Raw genomic sequence first — 23,539 nt, forward strand, 5'->3', positions numbered from 1 at the left:
CTGGCCCGTACGGGCAGGGGTACCTTTACCTTAGCCTAGAGAATAGGGGCCTGTTTACTGAGCATTCATCCTGATTTGCTTCCAGAGAGATTAGACAGTGTTGTCTATTTAGTAAGCATTAGTTCTGGTTTGTTTACGGGGAGGCTTTATAATGTTTTGTCAAAAACCAGTATTACCACACACTTGCCTCACTGGGAAAAGTCTATTACACCACAACAACTCCTAATCAAGTGTAACTGTACAACCTACATTTGCCAGTCTGTGGTTACATCCCACTGGGAAACAGTGAGAGACCAGGCAGACCCCGGAAGACTGATGCAGGACATGACAGCACTCTTTAAAGTCCCGAAGGCTGTCACACGGAAGAAGGCAGGGCTTGGGCAGAGAACCAGATCATATGGTTACAGGAGGGCAGATTTCGGAGGAACAGACGGTGAAACACTCTTTAATAGGAAGAGCAGTTTGACAGTGTAAACCAGTTACCTCCAGTTTCTCTCACTGGAGTTGTTCAAACAGAGGTTGTTTTTTCCTGCACTGAACGTGGTGTGTGTGTGTGTGTGTGTGTGTGTGTGTGAGAGAGAGAGAGAGAGAGAGAGAGAGAGAGAGAGAGAGAGAACAAGACTAGACTGGGAACAAGGCCCCCTCCACTTCTGCAATTCTAACCATGGAATGAGGTATCAGGTATCTGCAGGACTGGAAAGAGTTTTGAGAGAAGGCAGCAGAGGATCTTGTGGGATCCTCTACTTAACCCACACCTTATATTCCCATGGGACACGGGTGGCGCTGTGGGTTAAACCACAGAGCCTAGGACTTGCCAATCAGAAGGTTGCGGTTCGAATCCCCGCAACGGGGTGAGCTCCCGTTCCTCGGTCCCAGCTCCTGCCAACCTAGCAGTTCGAAAGCACGTCAAAGTGCAAGTAGATAAATAGGTACCGCTCCGGTGGGAAGGTAAACGGCGTTTCCGTGCATTGCTCTGGTTCGCCAGAAGCGGCTCAGTCATGCTGGCCGCATGACCCGGAAGCTGTACGCTGGCTCCCTTGGCCAATAAAACGAGATGAGCATCGCAACCCCAGAGTCGGCCACGAGTGGACCTAATGGTCAGAGGTCCCTTTACCTTTACCTATACTGTATTCTCATGCAAGGCTTGATGCCTCAAGAGACCCACACCCTTTCACGAAAGGCTGCAGGAAATTTAAAGGCAGTGTGGAAACGCCAAAGGGAAGGGCTGTAACTCAGCGGTGGAACATCTCCTTTGCATGCAGAAGGTCCCAGGTTCAATCCCCAGGATCTGCAGGTAGGCTTGGGAGAGAAGTTTGTATTGAGAGCCACTGCCAGTCAAGGCTGACAATACTGAGCTAGGCGGACTATTGGTCTGATTCAGTTCACTATGTTCCTTAGGAGAGCTAAAGGTGAGCCAATTCAGATTTGTTGACCCAAATGTTTGGCAGAAGAGTTCTGTGTAACATGGAAGCCAGCATGTTTCAGCAACCGCAAAAGCAGGCTTAAGTCGATAGCCATCTTAAAAAAAAAATCATTTAAATGTTGGTGCAAGAAGAAAAACTGCAAAATCTCTTCTGTGTCTAACAGTAATCCAAGCTCCTACGTTTTTTAGCTCATTTGAGAAAAAGATCATTTCAAAAAATTCTCAGAAGATATATACAAATGCAACAAAATAATTATGAAAAGGGAAAAAAATGATCGTTTTATAGAATAAGAAAGAGGAAGTTTTAAACAGTGCAATTCTATACCCTTGTCCTATTGAGATCCAATGGGACTTACTCCTAGATAAGTGTGTACAAAAGAAAAGGAATAAGCTCCATTGGACTCAATGGACTGTATCCAAGTTAGTCATGCTCAGAGCAGACTCACTGAAATTAATGGACCTAAGTCATAATTTATCTATGGGTCTACTCTGAGTAGGGATGTATGAAGACATCTTTACCATTCTGCCTTGTACTCTTTGCAGGCAGCACTGTTTCTGCTCTGCTGCAATTCGCCTTCCACCAAAAACTACATTATTTGTTTCACTGTCTGCTGTAGCAAAATTACACAATTTATGTAACTTATAGAATTTATTACATTGTCATTACATTATTCTACTCCATTCGTTCAGTGCATAAGAAACACAATGTATTTTTTTGTGGGGGAAGGTTATCAATTATGTATCATTTGGATTGATTTTTGTTCTGGGCATTCCAGTAAATATTATACTGTATATATAATTCCAGTAAGATATTATATAAAGAAGGAACTGCGGAAAGAGGGGGAGTCAAAATAAGCTATATATACGATAAACAGTTTGCTTTTCAAGCTTTTCTCTTTTTTTGAACTTTTTTATGTTGTAAAATTAATTCTATAAATAATTTTTATTTTTTTAAAAAGATTTCTGTTCTGGACAAGGGACGACTAAGCGAACGCTGACAATTTTTGCTCCTCTTTCTGTTGTCATCAGGAACCTGTGAAAACCCATAACTCTGAGTATGACTAACACTGAATACAATCCGATAGGATTTCCTTCCAAGTCAACATGTATAGAATGGCGCTGTAAGTTATCATCTATGTGTTTGCTACCATCAAGACAGGGAGGAAGTCTACAGAGAGCTCTTTGGTAACTAGAAGGATGTTGCAATAAGGAAAAAGGACGCTTCTCTTGTTACATTTCAGTTCCGATTGGTGCTTCTGGTCCAGCCAGCAGCTTTGCATCCTTGTTTTCATTTACAGTATTCTTTCCTGAATTCTGAAATCAAAAAGAGGAGATGGAGGATCAGGGGGATTTCATGCCAGGATTCCACTGAGCCACAGTTGCATGTACCCAAATCTGAACATATGCCCCCTCCCGAAAAAAATAGCATCCAAAGGACCATAGAGCTTCCAATAATTAAAAAAAGAAATAACAAATATAAACGTGGGCTGCTCCCAATTGAGTCTTAAAAACAATTCAGCATTAAATATTAAAAACTTCCCTAAACAGGGCTGCCTTCAGATGTCTTTTAAAAACAGGATAGTTGCTTGTTTCCTTGACATCTGATGGGAAGGCGTTCCACAGGGCAGGCGCCACCACCGAGAAAGCCCTCTGCCTGGTTCCCTGTAACCTCACTTCTTGCAGGGAGGGAACTGCCAGAAGGCCCTCGGCGCTGGATCTCAATGTCTGGGCTAAACGATGCAGGTGGAGATGCTCCTTCAGGTATACAGGACCGAGGCCATTTAGGGTTTTAAAGTTCAGCACCAACACTTTGAATTGTGCTCGGAAACGTACTGGGAGCCAATGCAGATCTCTCAGGACCGGTGTTATGTGGTCCCGGCGGCCACTCCCAGTCACCAGTCTAGCTGCCACATTCTGGATTAATTGCAGTTTCCGGGTCACCTTCAAAGGTAGCCCCACGTAGAGCGCATTGCAGTAGTCCAAGCGGGAGATAACTAGAGCATGCAATAAATCACTCTCAATAGAAAAGCAAGCAGAATGATTCCAAAACCAAATTGAAGCAACCACAGCAATTAAAAGCATTGGGTTAGACTGGAAATGGCATGGCATGTTGATGGAGTACTGCTTACTCCTAACACTCGCTATGGCTAGTTCTACGCAGCCAACATGACTACGGGTCAAGGAGGCAGGTGGTTGGCCATACTTCTCCAAGTAATTTGTCTGCATCCTCAGGCTGCAAGAAACTAAACTGACCCAGTATAGATGGAGCAGACCGTGCTCTAACTGTGGCAACCAAATCTGAGTGATTTGATCCCTAAAGTGCCTTGCCTCTGAGGATGTCAGAGCAACGCTCTCTTGGCCAGAAAACAAAAGCCCATTCACCACCCAGAAAAGCTCTGCCAGAGGGCTACTTGCAGACGCAATGGTAGCAGAGGAGTAAGCTTTCTTCAATGCCGCTACCACCATGCGGTAGGCACGATGGCGCAGCCTCACCCGGGTTCAGATCGCGACTTACACCACCTGCGCTCTAGCCACCGACCCTCCTGTTTCATAGCATGCAGGTCACTGGAATGCCAAGGCAACCTGCTTGCCTCACTGCAACCATAAGGACACTCAGGAGCAATTGTTTCAACGGCTCTATTTATCTCACCATTCTACAGTGAGACGAGAGCACCAGCTGGCTTGAGAAACAGTGCATTAAAAAGTAGCAGTTTATAGCAAAAGGCAGAAGCACATGGATTTTGGACAATGTCGTGTGAATGCGGATTAAAAACCCAGTGAGTGCACGGTAAACGGCAGGGAGAATTCTCAAATGTGGAAGAAAGTGTCAAGAAGATTCTGCTAGCACATCAGAAGCCAGCATGCCGGCATTTCTCCCAAAGGGAAACAGTGACTCATCACCAGCAACCAAAAATCAATCACAGAGCTCATAATAACCCCCTTGTAAGCAAGCTGTGGTGGGCTTGATGAGAGGGTTAAAGCTATGGAAACTCCTTTTCTCCATCTGTGGCTGGCTTTGCTAACACCAGAGGGTGACACACCCTCTCCCATCATGCACTGGGGAACTTCGGGAAGGGAAACACAAATTGCCCCAACTTCACCTCCTTCTCTTACCTTTATCTAAGTCAATGTTCTTAGGTGGGAGGACCCTGTTATGTTCTGCCTTCTCCTTCAGGATATTGTTCTTGTAATCTGTAGCAGGAAAAGATCTCAGTTCAATGAGCAGCACTGAACAGAAGCTGGTGGAGGCGAAAGCCCCAGAACACCCATCAAAGTTCCAAAGACAGTGTGCAGATTGGTTATGGGGGGGAGGCTAAAGACGCAGATGGCGCTGTGGTCTAAACCACTGAGCCTCCTAGGCTTGCTGATATGAAGGTTAGTGATTGGTTAATGAAGAGATTACACATCTTTGCAACACAGAGACTTGTGACAAGAACAGCCTATTGCTAACACATGTCACCCGTCTTGAAAGACCTGCAGAGGCTTCCCATCTGCTACTAGTACAGGTTTAAGATTCTGGTACTGGTGTATAAAGTCCTGAGTACCTTAGGCTCATCTTCCCCTGTATGTCCCAAGCAGATCATCCAGGGGAAGAAGTACTGGTGCTTCCTCGTGAACCAGAAGCACAACTCTGTGTCAACAAAAAGTTGTGCTTTGAGTGCAGTGGGCTGCATGGCACTCCCTCCCACCAGAAGTCAGCCAGAATCTTTGCTGAGTTTCACACGTCCAGTTAAAACCTTTTTACTTCAGGAGGACTTTGCATCATGAATGTTCTTTCTTTAAAATTCTGAGGTTTATGTTTTAAATTTTGTATGTTTATTTTTTTATTGCTGTTAACCACTTTGAGACCTACAGTGCATGGTGAAAAGCAGGATATACATTTTTAAAATAAACAAATAATGAATAAGAGAAGTCATAGCCGGGTATTGTTAACTCAGCTTCATAATTTGCATAATTTGTTTTACAGTGGTACCTTGTTTCTCTAACTTAATCCATTCAACTCCCGAAACTGTTCGAAAACCAAGGCACGGCTTCTGATTGGCTGCAGGAGCTTCCTGCACTCAAGCGGAAGCCAGGTTGGATGTTCGGCTTCCGAAAAACATTTGCAAACCGGGTTACTTCCGGGTTTGCGGTGTTCAGGAGCCAATTTGCTCAGGAACCAAGCCGTTTGAGAACCAAGGTACCACTGTAATGTTCTTTCTGTATTTTTTTGCAATGCAACAGCTAATTAAACACCAGTTTAAGCTATGTTGCCTCTTCTCCCCATTGTTCAGGCATGCTGGCTCCAAAGCAATACAGTGGTACCTCGGGTTAAGAACTTAATTTGTTCTGGAGGTCCGTTCTTAACCTGAAACTGTTCTTAACCTGAAGCACTACTTTAGCTAATGGGGCCTCCCGCTGCTGCCGCACCGCCGGAGCACAATTTCTGTTCTCATCCTGAAGCAAAGTTCTTAACCTGAGGGACTACTTCTGGGCTAGCGGAGTCAGTAACCTGAAGTGTATGTAACCTGAAGCGTATGTAACCCAAGGTACCACTGTACTAGTTTTCAGAGTTCAGCTCTAGAATGTGTAAAGGGCTTGCTTACCACTCCAAAACAACCTCCAACACTTACCCAGCTTAATATCTTCACTTTTGTAGTTGGATACATCTGGTGTGTGGACTGGGAACTCGCTGAGATTCACTTCTTTCCTGGCAAAGCAAAAGAGGAGGGTTCTGATTTTTTTTTTGTTAAGTCAGATGCATTTCTAGCACTAGATTATACATCATCACATCCGTGCAACGGATGGCAATGGACTCTGCTTGACACTTTTGAACTTTTAATCACTCAGGGTGTTATTTCAATGAGCACAGAGGCTAGAAAAAGATGTTTGCTTAAATGAACATTGATGGCTACTAGCTAATATAAACTGAGGCTGCTTTAAAATGCAACACTTTGTCAGGATGTTTGCCTGAACCCCATAAGTAAACAAATAGATGCTATTTAGATGATAAGCTGGAGAAGAGCAACATCTGATGGTTAACTGCAACCCAAGTGAGACATTAGTCCAGGAACGGCATATCAGATCAGTTCATACTGGACTTTTTTAACAAATGAAATCCTCATGCATTCGTAATTTCAATGTTCTACTTATTGATGGACAACAAGTCCCTTTGGTGCAAGGAACCAGTTTCGACTCACTCATCAAATTTTCTCACGTTGCACTCAAAACCTAGAAAAGAGAAAGAAAAGTCACTCAAGGGCTTTGACATCAGGGAACCATTTTTTCCAGGCATGAATAAGCAGTCACAAACCAATTCACATCTCATTTTCATGATGCTTGTTGATCGAACCAGTTCCCACTTCAGCAGCCATCCATTCTGAACTGACAAGATACTATGGGGTGCACATACGTGCCTGAATCAGACAAGGTACTTTCTTTTGGGAAACCCCCTTCATACCTCTTGAAATCTGTTCCAAAATGGATGCAAAGAATGGATTTCATTCAGTACAAAATAAATGCACTCCTCTACTCAGAACTCCTTCAAACCTCAGCTCAAAACCCACAAATGGGTGGACCTTCCTAGGATGGAGAGCAGAAGGCCAAGCGGGGCTGTGCGTGCGTGACTTCAGCTGATGCAGGAAGCTGGAGAGACAGAGGCTTGTGTCGCTCTGGGCTAGACCCAAATCTGTGGCTTGGGGATCGCCCTGGGAATCTAATGAGGAAGAAAGATCTATGGGTGTGTTAATGTTGCGAGCCCCTCCATCCTAGGCTCAGGTTGCAAATATGTGTAAATAAAACCATAAAGACACTCCAGTCTCCAGTGACCTTCATTCCAAAGAAACTGAACCCTGGGAGAGAGCAGGCACCCCTGAAACAGTATTGAAAGCGGGATTGCATATAACTGCCCCCAACACCATCACGAGCACAAAATCAGCATGAACACAAAATAAATAGGACATCAGGAGGGCTCCAGATGCCCAGAAACTCACCTCTTCTCCGGCGCTTGCGTGTGACAAGTACCACAAGGATCAGGAGCAGAATAAAGAGCAGCAGCGTTGCCAGGATGTACCCTAACTGGTGGAAGAAATGAGCACGGCTCTCAGGAATGATGACATTGATCACGTTGTGGCCACGACCGGCGTTTGGATCTGGGTGGCAGAGAGGGAAACCGAGAAGAAGGGGTGGATCAATGGTTATTCTTGCAGAGGGGAAGAAACTAACAAACTAGGTAACAGCTCATAACAAGCCAGACTGTAGCTCAATGGTATAGAGTAACGGTGCATGCTTTGCATGTAGGAGATGGGACGCAGGTGGCGCTGTGGGTTAAACCACAGAGCCTAGGACTTGCTGATCAGAAGGTCAGCAATTCGAATCCCCATGGCGGGGTGAGCTCCCGTTGCCTGGTCCCTGCTCCTGCCAACCTAGCAGTTCAAAAATACATCAAAGTGCAAGTAGATAAATAGGTACCGCTCCGGTGGGAAGGTAAATGGCATTTCCGTGTGCTGCTCTGGTTTGCCAGAAGCGGCTTAGTCATGCTGGCCACATGACCCAGAAGCTGTACGCCAGCTCCCTCGGCCAATAAAGCGAGATGAGTGTCGCAACCCCAGAGTCGGCCACGACTGGACCTAATGGTCAGGGGTCCCTTTACCTTTACCTTGCATGTAGGAAGTCATAGCCTCAGCCTCTGGGAAGCGCATAGGCAGGGCATGTTGGCAACAGACCATTCCGATGGTTGCCCTTCAGCACATGATCATAGGATGCTGTCTTATCCCAAGTCTGATCCCTGGTCCATCTAAGTTAGTGCTGTCATGGCACAATAAAAATATTGGATTCTACCTGCCTGATATTAACCTGTAGGTAACTGCAAGGGTGGCTGAGCTTCTGTCAATAGTATCTCTTAAAGTGATGAATGGCACAGTTTAGCAGGAAGACACTCCAATTAAAATTTCTGTTACTATATATCTGATATGGCTGCTTCTTTGTATATATTTTTTAAAAAATTGTATATGGATGTTTTAAGATGGTCTATATCTGTAATGCCTAATAAAGGTTTGGAGAAAGAAAGAAGCTTAATGCTGTCTACACTGACATGCAGCAGTATCCCAGGGTTTCAGGAATATTTCAGCACCTTACCTGGAGATTGAACCTGGTTCCTTCTGCATGCAAGGCAGGTGCTCTACAGGCCTGAGCTACAGCCCTTTCCTGGGCTGCATATTCAGGGATATGCTGCTAAATGGAGGCGCCACTTAGCTATCATAGCCAATAGCCATTGATAGACTGACCCTCCTCCATCCCTTTGTCTAATCCATTTGCGGCAGTAGATTCCATACATTAATCACGTGCCCTATCACTGAGAAGTATATCCTTTTGCCTGTCTCAACTCTTCTGAAAAATCAGCTTCAATCAATGAGCCTCACAGAAGAAAGGGAGGGAGAAAATAAATGTTTTCCATTAGACTGTAGGCTCAACTCTTAATGGCTGCCACCACTAACATCTATGGAACAAAATAACATAGCACACATTGTACCAAGTTACTCCATTTGTCCATCTGGGATACTCTAATCCACGGACAGGCAAACTAAGGCCCAGGGGCCATATCCGGACCAATTGCCTTCCAAATCCGGCCCGTGGACAGTCCGGGAATCAGAGTGTTTTTACATGAGTAGAATGTGTCCTTTTATTTAAAATGCATCTTTGGATTATTTGTGGGGCATAGGAATTCCTTCATTAAATTTTTTTCAGAATATAGTCCGGCCCCCCACAAGGTCTGAGGGACAGTGGACCAGCCCCCTGCTCTAATCGGCAGCAACTCTCTCAGCCAGAAGTTTATCAAATGACCTGCTGTTGGGTATTTTTAACTAGTTTCTCATTTTCCCAAATTTTAACTTCAGTTCTGCACATTTCCATATCGGTAAAATGGATAGCTCAATTGGTTAGAGTGTGGTGCTGATAATGCCAAGGTTGCAGGTTCGATCCCTGTATGGGACAGCTGCTTGCAGGGGGTTGGACTAAATGGTCCACAGGGTCCCTTCCAGCTCTTATGATTCTGCAATTCTAATTCTGCGACCAACAACCCGCAAGCAAATCGGGATGAGTGCTCATTGCTGTATAACGATCTACCAACAATTCAGAATGAATCCTAAAGAAAAACCAGGCACAGCCTATCTAACTTCTGTGTAAGCTTCCTGCAGGCAAATCAGAATGGATGCTCAATCAACAGATCATTCAGAGGAACCTTATGTGCTGTAAACCTTACCGAGGGGAAGGAATGTTGACGCAGGCCAAGAGAGCAAGTTTAGATAAAACAAAATAAAACCACACATGCGTGCGCACACTGAAAAAAGAACAGCAATGCAGGGAGTAAGCCAGAAATCCATTCCTTTGCAGGGCGTAGGTTGAGCTGGAGAAGGGAAACTTTAGAGAAAGTCGCCAGTGCGGAATGTATCTCTCTGGACAGATTAACCAGGCAGATCATGTTTAAAAGAGAGATTTGGAGCCATTCAAAGGGGTTAGACAAATCCAGATGAGCGGCTGATAGCGGCAGTCTGGGTTTGTTTTGTTTAATTTACCTTGCGGGGCAGGAGGTTAGGGCAGGAGCTCCTTTTGCTTTGTGGAATGTCTCACCGCCCACACCCAATACAAGTCTGTACCACAGTCCCTATCAGTGGTGGCTAGTGCCCATTGGGACTGATGGAGTGACTGTAGACATGCAAGGAGGCTGCGATTTCTGCCCTGCCCTGCCTTACCTCCTTTCTGCTTCAGTTCTGGTTCCACTAAAACTGATGTAGCTCATTTGGCTATCCACTATGGCCGAAACTAATGTAATAAGTACTGGGTTGCGTCCAACGAATTTTTACTGGGAGAAGGCCCACTGAAATTAACGAAAGTCAGATATGCCCATTGATTTCAATGGCTCTACTATGAGTAAGACTAGCATTGGATACAACCCCATTACCGTAAATTAAATACTTAATTAACTTCAATGGGAGGGAAACGCAGAAAGTGACAAAACGGTTTATGTTACATTTGCGAAGAAGAAAACGATGATAGCAAACCCAGCTCGTTTTTGCTTGCGTGATTTCCATTCCTGACCTTGGGGCAAACCTGCCGATTGTGGCAATTAACCCTCGCATTTCTGTTTCCGACGGAATTCTCAGTCTTCTTCTCTAGGCAGAAGGCAAGGAGACCGACATAGCCAACTCATGCGAGTTTTGCCCCCATTTGAGACTAAGGGGGAGTGCCACACCCTGGACTGGTTATGAGTAAAAATGCAGGCAATTCTCACGGGGGCCAACCAGATGTCTATGGAAAGCCCGCACTTTTCCCGATTGTGATTCCCAGCAATTGGTATTCAGAGGCATACTGCCTCTGACATCTCAAGCATTTGTTGTTGTTATTAATTTTATTATAATTATTATTACATTTATATACAATTTACAGAGCCATTGTGGCAAGTAGCCATGGCAAGCCTCCTCCTCTAGACAGGCGTTCGATCTGATCAAGCAGGGCTAACTCAAAATTAGAAAAAAATTCAACTCTTTTCCCACTAAAACTTAAGCTACAAGGCAGCCTTCAAGCCCAGTAAAGACACTGCAACATATGTTGAAGATGTTCTAATTGATGATAACGCCAAGCTAACCTTCCCTTTTCACAAAATATGAGCAATCCATAAAAACAGGGAACAGATGGCTTCTTGCTGTTGCAGTTTTAAAAAGAAAAATGCGGGGGGGGGGGGAGAAGCACCTTCCACTGAAAGCCATAGAGTTAACTTCAGATTTGACGGCGAAGATCAGCCAAAATAGAACTAGGCCATGTTGATATTGTAAGCAGAATAGCATTTCCTGTCTAGAGAACTGTTCCAGATTTGGAGCTGCGCCCAGGATTAAGAGGATCCAAGGAAAAGCTTCGAGGCTATGATTTTTCTTTATCTTTCCTTACGTGCGCATGTGTGTTTTAAGGCTCTGTCCCTGTAGGAGTTTACACGGTCACACAGCGGGGGTTCAAGAGGCGGTTGCAGCAACTCTCGCTGCTGAGTAAACACAAATCCATTTCCCATTGTGCTGCTGTTCAGGGGCGGAGGAAGGGGGGTGCGGTGGGTGCAGACAGCCCCGGGCGTCACCACTGAGGGGGGTGACACAATCCTAGGTGGCACTCACCACAGGGTCTGCAGCGCACCCGAGCCACATGTCACTCCTGGGAGAGACACAGTGGCTTGGGCATGTGCAGGCTCCGCACTGCTCAAACGGTCCACCAGCCGCCCCCTCCCCAGGTGTAGGGCGGCTGAGTGGGAGGAGGCAGGCAGACTCTGGAGGCCCTGCGGTGTGCCTCGCCCCTATGCGGGGCTTGTCCCGCTCCTGGGCACGCCGCCCCAGGCGCCTGAGCGGCTTCCTCCACCGCCACCGCTTTCCCCCAGTACAGTGGTACCTCGGGTTAAGTACTTAATTCGTTCTGGAGGTCCGTACTTAACCTGAAACTGTTCTTAACCTGAAGCACCACTTTAGCTAATGGTGCCTCCTGCTGCTGCCGCGCTGCCGGAGCAAGATTTCTGTTCCTATCCGGAAGCAAAGTTCTTAACCTGAAGCACTATTTCTGGGTTAGCGGAAGCTGTAACCTGAAGCGTATGTAACCCGAGGTACCACTGTATTAGGGAAAACCAAACATGCAGTGAAGATGGAAGATTCACGACACACAGAAGAAAGTAAGAACATAAGAAGGACCTGTTGGATCAGACCAATGGCCCACCTAGTCCAGCATCCTTCTCTCACAGTGGCCACCTATGGGAAACCAGCAAGCAGGACCTTAAACACCAGAGCACTCTCCCCTCCTGTGGTTTCCAGCAGAAGCTTGCCTGCCTTTGGCAGTGGAAGCTAAGGATAGCCATTGAAGCTAGCAGCCTTCTCTGTTGTATTTTTTAGTACAGTGGGTGGCGCTGTGGGTTAAACCACAGAGCCTAGGACTTGCCAATCAGAAGGTCGGCGGTTTGAATCCCCACGACGGGGTGAGCTCCCGTGGCTCGGTCCCTGCTCCTGCCAACCTAGCAGTTCGAAAGCACGTCAAAGTGCAAGTAGATAAATAGGTACCGCTCAGGCGGGAAGGTAAACGGCGTTTCCGTGCGCTGCTCTGGTTCGCCAGAAGCGGCTTAGTCATGCTGGCCACATGACCTGGAAGCTGTACACCGGCTCCCTCGGCCAATAAAGCGAGATGAGCACCGCAACCCCAGAGTCGGCCACGACTGGACCTAATGGTCAGGGGTCCCTTTACCTTTACCTCTGGTTGAGAACGGGATCCGTTCCGGAGGCCGTTCACAACCTGAAAAGCCCGCAACCTGAAGTGCCGTATCTGCGCAGGTGCGTGGCACAATTTAGCGCTTGTGTGCATGCGCGAGCAGCGAAACCCAGAAGTAACCCTTTCTGGTACTTCCAAGTCGCCAGGGGACGCAACCTGAAAAAAACGTATCATGAAGCAAACGTAACATGAGGTATGACTGTACTTCTTCACACAATGCAATAGTTAAACCACCAGAATTTGATCCCATGAAAGGTAGTGCCTTATAAAGGGGATCAGACAAACTCATGGAGGAGAAGGCTACCCATGGCTAGAAGCCATTATTATTATGTACTTTCCCTCACTGTCGGAGGCGGTAAACCTCTAGGTTCTAGTTGGCAGGAATCACAAAAGGGGAGAGTTCTCTTGGCCTCAGGTCCTGCTTGTTGGCTTCCCAGGGGCATCCGGTTGACCATTATCAGAAGAGGATGCTGAGAGTGGATGTAATGGGAGGACGGGCATTATTCCTAACTGTTTATTGCTAGGATTAGTGGGATGTTTGTGGGGGGGGGGGTGTGAGGAGAGCTGAGTGCAAAGGTCTGATCCAGCAGAGCTCTTCTTGTAATCTTTACAAGCCAGTGAGAACTTCCAGCTGCCTTTCCGAAGCGAAAAGACAGAAGGAAAATAAATACTGTTCCCATTGGTTCAGCAAGTTCTCCCTGTTCAGAAAAAGAAAAGAAGGAAAAACTCCATCCAGGAGTTTGAGCTGTGGAAGGGGGCAGGAAACATTCCCCCCCCCCAAAAAAAAACCACCCGTTTTTGTTATGCACTGCTTAGAAATATATTTCCCTCAGGATTTGGGACAATTTTCTGGTTGTAATTGAAATAAATTCCACTCGTTGTTTGGGGGGTGTGTGGATGGGAACGGTTTCTTCTCATTCAGTTTCTCTATGATTGGTTTGTTTGTTTTTTTCAACTTTGCATGTGCAAATTTGAATTGTGCCTTCTGACTTATTCCCATAAGGCCAGCTGCTCCCATATGGCATCTGATTCCCCCCCCCCCATTCCACCACTCGTGAACCCAACACACTGCGGTGCTCCATAAACTACCATCACCAGCCCGTTAAAAAATTATCATGCCATCTTCAGCTTCAATATTAAACAGCCAATAAATATTAAAAAGCATGATAAATATTTTAAAATGTTAATAAGCATTGAGCTGTACCCTGCAGGTTTTCTTTAAAAAATGATTTCAAAACTCCACATATATTTCTCACTGTTTTGATTGGGATAGCTTTAAAAAGAGAACAAGATTGAAAGGTACCTACTTATTCCGGAGATGGAAAACATGGAATGGAGTGAAACTGAGAAGGATATGGCTCTTTTGAGCTTTAGGCAACCATTTTCCACATGTTTGTCATGGAACCCCTGTTGCAAAGGATTCTGGTACATAACTGATTCACCCTTGAATCCTCCACAACAGGAGTTCCACGATGGTGTCATGACCCTGAAGTCCACAGGGTCACTGTGGGCTGAGGAGCTGGACCATGTTCCTGGCTCTGAGCTTGATGGTGGTGAACAAGAGCTCACTGAACCTGAAACACCCCACCGCACCAGGACTCCTAAAACCAGAGCAGGAACCGACACAGGTGGAGGGGGAAAAAGCCATCTGAGAAGGAATCCCTATCCTTATTGGGACAGGAGTTGGGGTAGGAAGGTGAGCTTGAACCACCTCCCTTCCGAACTGAGGCCTACATGAGGAGGTGTCACCTCAGATCCTTGTTCTTATGAGTGGGCAAACTTTTATGATGAGGTGGTTATTTCTCCCCCCACCCCCTGAAAATAAGTATCTTACATTCATGTGGTGGAGAAATCATTGTGAGGGTGACGTCCACTTTCTCGCAAGAAAGATCCTTGCCTTTCTTAAAGGGGCTTTTTTTGTTGTTGCTGCTGAAGAAGCAGCCATTTTCTTCAGAGCAAAGACCCTTATCTTTCACGAGGAGACAATAATTTGTTCAAGGGGCAGCCAATTTCTCTCAACCAAGTTCCTTGGGTTGTATCCAGTGCTAATCATACTTAGAGTAGACCCACTGAAATTAATACACATAACCAACTTCAGTCCATTCATTCCAATAGGTCTGCATATTTTGCATCAACCTCTTCTATAGATAGATAAAGAAGCAGCCATTTTCTTTTCACAACAAAGCTCCTTATCTTTCACAAGGGGGCAAATATTTTCCTGCAGCAAAATTGCCTCCTTCAATGCAGCAAAAAGACCAATTTTGACTCTGTGCGTGTTGGAATTACCTACCTGCAGCCGGCACATTGTGACGAGTGAAGTTCACCACCACCACCTTCTTTTCCGGTTCCGGCTCCACAACAGAGACCTGGAAGATCCTGCGCTCGTGAAGGCCGCAGTAATGATGGTGGAGGTGGCAGGAATAGGTGCCTTCATCAGCCACTTCCAAACCGGATATCCTCAAGGAGAAGTCTCCCTGGGCGAAAGCCTTGTCAGTGATATTCATCTTTTGCCGGATAAACAAGGGACCATAAGAGCGCCCCTCTCCAGAGGCGTACAGGTCAATGAGGCGATCGGCCTTGTCATGAGGCACCCCTGGAGGCTGCCAGTCCCAGTGGACCACCTGCTGGTCCTCTTCGTCGTGCCGCTCAGTCCAGATTTGGTTCCGGTTAATACAGGGGAGTAAGACGGCGCTTCCCTTCAGGGCCACAATCACAACTTTCTCCCCATCCCAAAACTTCTGCACTTCTTCAACTGTTGAAAGAAGCATGCAAAAGATACATGTAAACCCTACAATTCAGGAGATACCATTTTACATGTGCTGTTCTCCATGTACTGGGAAGTTCAAAGCAACCTTTGCTGTGCCAAACCTATAGCTCCAACTCTCCTCACCAACATGCTATGAAAAAAGACAGGCATGCAAATAGGTGTGTCCTTCAACAAAGACCCATACCTCCTAGAACTATGAGGCCATGGAGAAGCTCAGTTACCTTCCCTGACCTCTACTCAGTGACTTTAGCTTTTGGTCTTCAATGCTTGGTTCTGGAGTGCTTTATTCTATTTTGACTTGACTTTGTGTTGGCTAGACCAGGCATGAGGAACCACTGACCCTCTAGATCAGGGTTTCCCAAACTTAGGTCTCCAGCTATCTTTTTTGGACTACGGTTCCCATCATCCCTGACCACTTGTCCTGCTAGCTAGGGATGGTGGGAGTTGTAGCTGGAGACTCAAGTTTGAGAAACCTTGCTCTAGATCAGTGTTTCTCAACCTTTGGGTCCCCAGATGTTGTTGGACTACAACTCCCATCATTCCTAGCCAGCATGACCAGTGGTCAGGGATGAGGGGAGTTGTAGTCCGGCAACATCTGGGGACCCACAGGTTGAGAACTGCTGTTCTAGATGATGCTGGCCTTTCACCATCCCTGACAAATTAACCATGCTGGCTGAGAGAGATGGGAGTTGGGAGCTTAACCATATCTGGATGGCTACAGGTTCCCCATCCCTGTTTTAATCCATCTTAATAAAAGGCAGAGCAACCGAGACATAGGAGGGAGTCTTCTTTCTGGAGAGTGATCCCAGCACCCAAGAAGCTTCCACCCAATGATGGGGAATTTGTGATCCTCCAGATGTTGCTAGCCTACAACTCCCATCATCCCTGACCATTGCCCATGCTGGTTGGAGCTGATGGCAGCTGGAGTCCAACAGTACTTGGAGTCTCCTGTTCCACATCCCTGGCCAAGGTTCCAGCCTGTGGTTGACTTTGCTGTGTGGAATTGCCTTCAAAGATGCTCAGAAAGCAAGACTTAAACTGGCTGGTGCAAGATGCTATGTATGACTCAAGGTACTTTCCAAAGCAGCTTTAGATGTGAGCGAGCAAAGCCATATTGCCAATTAAGAACACATCTGTTGCTCCTTATCTTCTCCTCCACAAAACCAGGAGAGGAGCCATATTCTGAGCTATTGCACAGATGAATGGCATGACGGTACAAACTGAATCAAGCTTTTCCCAGCATAGTGAATCACAAGAAAATCATGACAAAGCTGCAGCGTGTAGTGAGGAGAAGGTGTCAAACTTGGAGCGGGAAGAGCAGAGTTCAAATCCCCCACTCATCTGAGCCATCTGTCAGCCTAGCCTAATTCTGAGTGCCCTTTTTCTGAACCTTTTCTAACGCTACCATGTGCTTTCTGGGGTGAGGCTGACTAAGAACTATACTGGGCACAAGCCCATACAGTCTTTTGAAAAGTCCCAAATCTCCCTACCCCCTAAATCAGCCTTCCCAAACCTGATGCTACCACCAGACTCCAAATGTTTGGACTCCATCATCCTTGATGAACTTTCTGGCTGCAGCTGCTGGGAGTCATAAAAAGGTAAAGAGACCCCTGACCATTAGGTCCAGTCATGACCGACTCTGGGGTTCCGGTGCTCATCTCGCTTTATTGGCCGAGGGAGGCGGCGTTTGTCCGCAGACAGCTTCCGGGTCATGTGGCCAGCATGACTAAGCCGCTTCTGGCGAACCAGAGCAGCACACGGAAATGCCGTTTACCTTCCCGCTGGAGCGCTACCTATTTATCTACTTGCACTCTGACATGCTTTCGAACTGCTAGGTTGACAGGACCTGGGACCGAACAACGGGAGCTCACCCCATCACAGGGATTTGAACCGCCGACCTTCTGATTGGCAAGTCCTAGGCTCTGTGGTTTAACCCACAGCGCCACCCGCGTACCCGCTGGGAGTCATAGTCTGACACAAATTGGAAGACGCCAGATAGGGAAAAGCGATCCTCCTGGTTTGCAAAGGGTTTGCTAGTCCGCACAGAGAGGGAGAAGCCTGGAATTACCCTAGGTCTCATTTTCGGCACAGTACAGCTGATGCTCCTCTAAGCCTTTTGATGCAGCCTTGTGACAGGAAATGCTCCGATGCCCACAAACATCTTAATTGCAGCTCCCTGGCCATCCATTTGCTCTGTACATGTGGCTGCCTCAAACAAGACTTGTGTGAGTTTACAAAAGAGGAACATGATGGGGAGCAAAAACACTAGGCACAAACACACCCACACCCTCCCGCTTTCATCTTGCCGCACATCTTTTACAACAACAACATTTACCTTCTTCGGTTACATCCAGTTGTATCTTCACAATTTCATACAGGTGACAGTAATGGTGGTGGAGGTTACAAGAGTAGATGCCTTGGTCACTCCTGGAGATGTCTTGATTGAAATGCAGTAAGGAGAGAGGGAGAGAGAGAACCATAGCTGTCAACCTTCCCTTTTTTTTGCGGGAAATTCCCTTATTCCAGCGCCGTTTCCCGCTGCTATTCCCACTGCTATCCCGGATTGTTAGATATCCCGTAGACTGTCCCCGGGACAGGTGAGGCTGCTGATCCCTTATTTTCAAGGCTGCTGATCCCTTATTTTCAAATCTGAAAGTTGACAGCTATGGAGAGAACTTTAGCATCCAGGTAACAAAACCATGGGGTTGCAGCCAATGCTAGTCTTGCTCCGAGTTGACCCATCCAAGTTAATAGGCAAGACTAACTTCAGTTCCTTAATTTGCACAGGTCCACTGTAAGCCAAACTTAGTCAGAGAAGGAAGGGACCCTGACGGTCCTCTAGATCAACCCTCTGCTCAGTGCAGAAGTATTACAGCTGCAGCATTCTTGACACATACCTGCCCAACCTCTAGTAAAAAGCCCACCACCTCCCAAAGGTGGTCACATGCCTTCCCCCAAAGCATCCTGGAACTGTAGCTTACCCCTAGGGCACTGCACTACAGTTCTCTACAGCTTTAAGAAACTAAATGAAATAAACCAACAATCAGCATCTCCTGTTTAAGGACCAGTGGTAGATGATGAAGGGCGGGGGAAGGAGCTATTTCCCCAAGCTTCATCATGTTACTTTCCAGCAGGGAAAATTCACCACAAGGTGATGATTTCCACTGCACCTGAAGTACAATCATAGGGGCCCTCGTGTGGTGAGAGCTGGTATTTAGCAAGCCAAACTTCAAGCTCGCTCACGATGCTAAAGACCCCAGTTCTGGGATACTCCATTCCGTTCCCCCCTGGCTTACCCTTAAAGGTAATGGTAAAGAGACCCCTAACCATTAGGTCCAGTTGTGGTGCTCATCTAGCTTTAATTGGCCGAGGGAGCCGGCGTACAGCTTCTGGGTCATGTGGCCAGCATGACTAAGCCGCTGCTGGCGAACCAGAGCAGCGCACGGAAACACCGTTTACCTTCCCGCTGGAGAGGTACCTATTTATCTACTTGCACTTTGACGTGCTGTCAAACTGCTAGGTTGACAGGAGCAGGGACCGAGCAACGGGAGCTCACCCCGTCGCGGGGATTCGAACTGCCAACCTTCTGATCAGCAAGTCCTAGGCTCTGTGGTTTAACCCACAGCGCCACCCACATCCCAGGTTTCCCCTTACAGTCAGACAAAACACACACACTGATGGCTGGTGCTCATGGGGACTGGTGGGGCTGCAGACGAGGGGACCAACAGTAGGTGGAGCCAGAGCCAATGTCAAGCAGAACCACCCCTTGAGGGGATGTGAGGAAGGAAGGTGGGGTTGCCAGGGTAGACTGTGACTGGACCAGTCTCTATTGTACACAGCTATGCGCTCCCCCAGAACAGAAATGCAGCATTCTGTGGCCACAGAGCATGCTCAGCTCCTACTGGGCTGCTTTAGGCTCTGTTGCCAGTACTAACTAATCAGATCTTTAATGGGCTACTCATTAATGCATTATATTTACACCCCTGCTTTGGCCCAAACTGGCAAACGAAAACAAAAAGAAAATTAATGTGTTTGAAATCCTGCTTTATGATTTCTACTGATCCAGTGTTTACTTCTCTTGGGTTTTTTAAAAATGCTGCTTTTGTTTATTTTTAAAATATTTATTCTCTTTGTTAACTTCTGGGGGTTTTGGGGGGGGAGTGCTGTAAAAGAAAAAGAAGGATTGATTTGGAACATAGGAAGCTGCGTCATAACTGAGTTAGACCATTGGGTCCATCGAATTAGGTCAGCATTGCCGGCACTGGCTGGCAGCCCTACTCAGAGATGCCAAGAATGGAACCCGATACCTTTCTGCATGCAAAGCAGATGCTCTGCTACTGAGCTATGGCTCTTCCAGCCTGCTCATTTCACACCCAGGCGAAGTGTGTGTGTGTGTGTGTGTGTGTGTGACCATCTTGGGTCCCGGTACCTTTGACTACCAGTGAGAAGTTGCCATCCACAAATGCATTTTCCGGCATGAAAATCCGCCCTTGGTTGTAGCCGCTGTAGACTCGCTGATCCCCGGCCGAATACATGTCGCACAGTCGCTCGGCGTTGTAGTCTCCATACTGGTTCCTGTACAGATCCCAGTGGACCACACGCTGGCGGTCGTTCAGGCGGTCCTGGGTCCACACCATCCTGTAGCTCTTGCAGGAGAGGACCGTTCGAGTGCCCGCCTTGGCAGTGATGTTCTGCACAGACACTACTACACTCTCGAGATTGGAAGCATCCACTGGGGCTGTCAATTGGGAGAGAGAGGGGGGAAGAAGAAGAAGTCATGTGGGGAGATGCACCCACAATCGAAAGCCTGTCTTTCTCTCCCCACCAGGACTTGAACCCCCAACCGCATGGAGGCCAACCTAAGAACAGCCCCACTGGATCAGGCCAAAAGCCCATCTAGTCCAGCATCCTGTTCTCACAGTGGCCAATCAGATACCCCGATGGGAAGCCCAAAAGCAGGAGCTGCTCTCCCCATATGCGATTCCTGGCTATTGGTGGTACACAGAAGCTTATTGCCTCCAACAGTGGAGCTACAACAATAGCCGTAATAGGTAACAGCCTAACCACTGGTAGTCCTAGCCTAGTGAAGATCATATCTCAGCTGTAAACTCTCATACTGTAGCAGCTCAACCCCATACATGCCTTATTTCTGAGAAGTCCTATTTGGTTCAGTGGGGCTTTCTCCCAGGTAAGTGTACATGGGGTGTCAGTCCAGTTCTGAGAGCCAGTGTGATGTAGTGGTTAGGAGTCCTGGATCAGGACCTAGGAGACCAGGGTACAAATCCCCACTTGGCTATGAAGCTAACTGAGTGATCTTGAACTAGGCATACTCTCTTAGCCTAACCTCCCTCACAAGAATGTTGTTGTTGCTGCTGTAAGGCTAAAATGGGGAAAGAGGGGGAATTGCATAGGCCACCTTTGGCTCCTAATAGGAAAATGCAGGTTATAAATGTAAAAATAAATAACCACTATAACAATTTATAAGGATTTTTAAGGTCAAAGAGACAGATTCCCCACCCCACCCCCAATCTACGTCAACCCCATAACCACCAGGTCCACAAATTAATAAGTGTTTTGTGACATTCAACATGGTTTGATTGCAGTAATTATCAGTATTACTGTTATTTAGATTTGTTAGTTGCTTGTTACCAAAAGGTTGCCAAGTGACTTACAAGAAGTTTAAAAACATAAATGCATTATTACACCATTAACATAATTCATACAAAGCAGCTGAAGTTCATATGAAATATTTGTATTTACCTGAATAGGGATGGACAACAGACTCTGAAAGGAGAAAGAAAAAGAAAATATTAGTGACACAATAGGTGGATCTGCATTGATTAGCTGTGTTTCCTCTCAGGGATTTGACTTGGCAAGCCAGGATGCAGCCTCAAAAGGATATTTGTCCTTTCCCCAGTAGGGATGACCAAAATCCTGCTGGATTCAGGGACACAGATCCCCACCAAGCGGATGCACCAACTCTGTAGCTGTCAGACATGTCATCCCCAAAACTACCAGGCCTCCAACAGGACATGGGAATCCTGTAACACTAACCCGCTTGCTGATAACCTTCTGTCAAGACGCCAACCCCAGAGAGCCAGCCAGCTTGGTTTCTGTTTCGCCCTGCCATTTTCTGTACTAATTGGTATCTAACATGTTTTTAATTTACTGCCATTCATTGCTTGCAAATGACATTATCTGTTATTACGGATTATGTTAAGAGTCCTTGGATGTTTTTTTCATGGCCTTCTTCCAGACACTGTTGGGTTGCAGCTCCCATCGCCCTTGGGCATTGGCCATGCCGTTTGCAGATGATGAGGGCTGGGAGTCCAACGACATCAGGAGGGCCACACGTTCTGCACCCATGATCAATAAAGAGACTAGCTGGTACCTCGTTGCAACAGTTTTTCTGCAGGTCTATTTGCTGTTCAAGTAATATTATCAGAGGCAGACCGATAGAGCATCTGCTTTGCATGCAGAGGGTCCCAGTTTCAATCCCAGGCATCTCCAGGTAGGGCTGGGAGAGGCTCCCTGCCTGAAACCCTGGAAAGCTGCTGCCAGTCAGTGTAAACAATACTGAGCCAAGTGGACTATTGGTCTGACTCTGCATAAGGCAGCTTTGTCACGCTCCTTTCCAGGGCACAAGGCAGGTCTGTCTGAAACCCTGGAGAATAGCTGCCAGCCAGTGTAGAAAATACTGAGATAGATGGACCAGTGGTCTGATGCTGCATGAGGCAGATTTCTACAGTCCTACATTCCTATTTCATTTATTTCTTGTGGCACATTAGCAGCTCCCACTTGCTGCACATTGTTTTGGGAATTACTGCGCTAAGGCCTGGCCTTCCACGTTTCCCCGTGTTTTCCTCACGGGTGAATCTCCTCCCACAGCGGACATTTTGGAAAAGGAAAAGCCAACTGTATAAGCAAAGAGCTCTTACTCCCCTCTCTGCCCTTGGAAAGTCCGGGCGTTTTGGGGGTTGGTTGTTTTTTTTTAACGGTGCCGGCAGCAGATATGTTCCCATCCCAAATTACTGCTTCATGGAGGAGGTCAGATTGCAGCCTTGGTTTTTGCTGGAACTGGTGCCAAGAAGCAATGAGGATGGAATGCAGATGGGAATAATCACACATGGAGGGTTTTCAAGGCCTTCCTTCCTTAAGGAACTTGTTACAACACAGTTTTTCTGGTGATGCTCGGACCTCTCTACTCTCCAGCCCCCAAAAACATGAGCAAACACACACACACACACACACACACACCCCCCTCTCTGCTCTCCGAGACAAATAAAACACAAGACAAAAAAAAGCAGGCAGTGCTCTCCCCCAAGAAACAGACAAGTCCCTCCCTCAGCAAAAGAGCCCCCCAAACTAATTCTTAATTATATAATGGGGGGGCATCAAGGGATGTTCGAAGGTGCCAATGTGGGGGTCTTGAGGGCTTTGTGTTGCCCATGGGCACCACACTGGAAATGCTGGGATGCTGTTACCCATATTCCACCCCACTCCTGAGGGGCTAAAAACAGTGGAGGCTGCCCCATCTGGGCAGATGGGGCAGTGCTCCAATAGCCTTGACCTTCCTCCACATGCAGCTGCTGGGTGACCTTGGGCTAGTCACACTTCTTTGAAGTCCCCACTCACCTCACAGAGTGTTTGTTGTGGGGGAGGAAGGGAAAGGAGAATGTTAGCCCCTTTGAGACTCCTTCAGGTAGTGATAAAGCGGGATATCAAATCCAAACTCTTCTTCTTCTTCTCTTCTTCTTCCTGCTTTCTTTCTTATAAACAGTTGGCCCTGCCTGCCAACTTCCTCTTCCTTAGCTGTCCTTGCAGAACTGAACAGGGAGGAAAAAGGGGCGTAGCTGAGAGCAGTTGGCTCTGCCAACTATTGGGGTGCCCTACATTCCGCCTCACCTCTCCCAGTGGGTGCCAGCCACCACTGGGTAAAAGCAGCCAGAGGGGGTACCAGGGGGTAGCTTTTAGTGGGGGGAAAGATGGCCTCATCCCTTACTCTTTGGCCTCATCCCTTCCACAAGCTCCACAAATTAGGAATTGCCTAATTTGTTACCTTGCATATTTGCAGCTCATTT

The 23,539-nt window shown here is 46.9% G+C and overlaps 1 protein-coding gene and 1 long non-coding RNA gene across 2 annotated transcripts in view; one reads left to right on the plus strand and one right to left on the minus strand.

Annotated features, from left to right (window-relative positions):
• On the plus strand, positions 1-2,371 carry LOC309347055. Its single transcript, XR_014158801.1, has 2 exons — positions 1-102; positions 293-2,371. It is a non-coding gene; the product is annotated as an uncharacterized lncRNA (long non-coding RNA).
• The window catches only part of MXRA8 (matrix remodeling associated 8), a 27,357-nt gene continuing 5,494 nt past the window's right edge, over positions 1,677-23,539 (minus strand). The window contains exons 2-10 of the mRNA XM_081871121.1: positions 21,219-21,242; positions 19,888-20,196; positions 17,794-17,895; positions 14,982-15,443; positions 7,396-7,554; positions 6,604-6,634; positions 6,037-6,113; positions 4,538-4,615; positions 1,677-2,737 (exon numbers count right to left, since the gene is read on the minus strand). Of these exons, the coding sequence (XP_081727247.1) occupies positions 2,712-2,737; positions 4,538-4,615; positions 6,037-6,113; positions 6,604-6,634; positions 7,396-7,554; positions 14,982-15,443; positions 17,794-17,895; positions 19,888-20,196; positions 21,219-21,242 (1,268 nt within the window). The 3' untranslated portion in view covers positions 1,677-2,711. The remainder of the gene's footprint in view (positions 2,738-4,537; positions 4,616-6,036; positions 6,114-6,603; positions 6,635-7,395; positions 7,555-14,981; positions 15,444-17,793; positions 17,896-19,887; positions 20,197-21,218; positions 21,243-23,539) is intronic.

Source organism: Podarcis erhardii, assembly GCF_964252035.2.
Source record: "Podarcis erhardii genome assembly, chromosome: 7".
Lineage (NCBI taxonomy): Eukaryota > Metazoa > Chordata > Lepidosauria > Squamata > Lacertidae > Podarcis > Podarcis erhardii.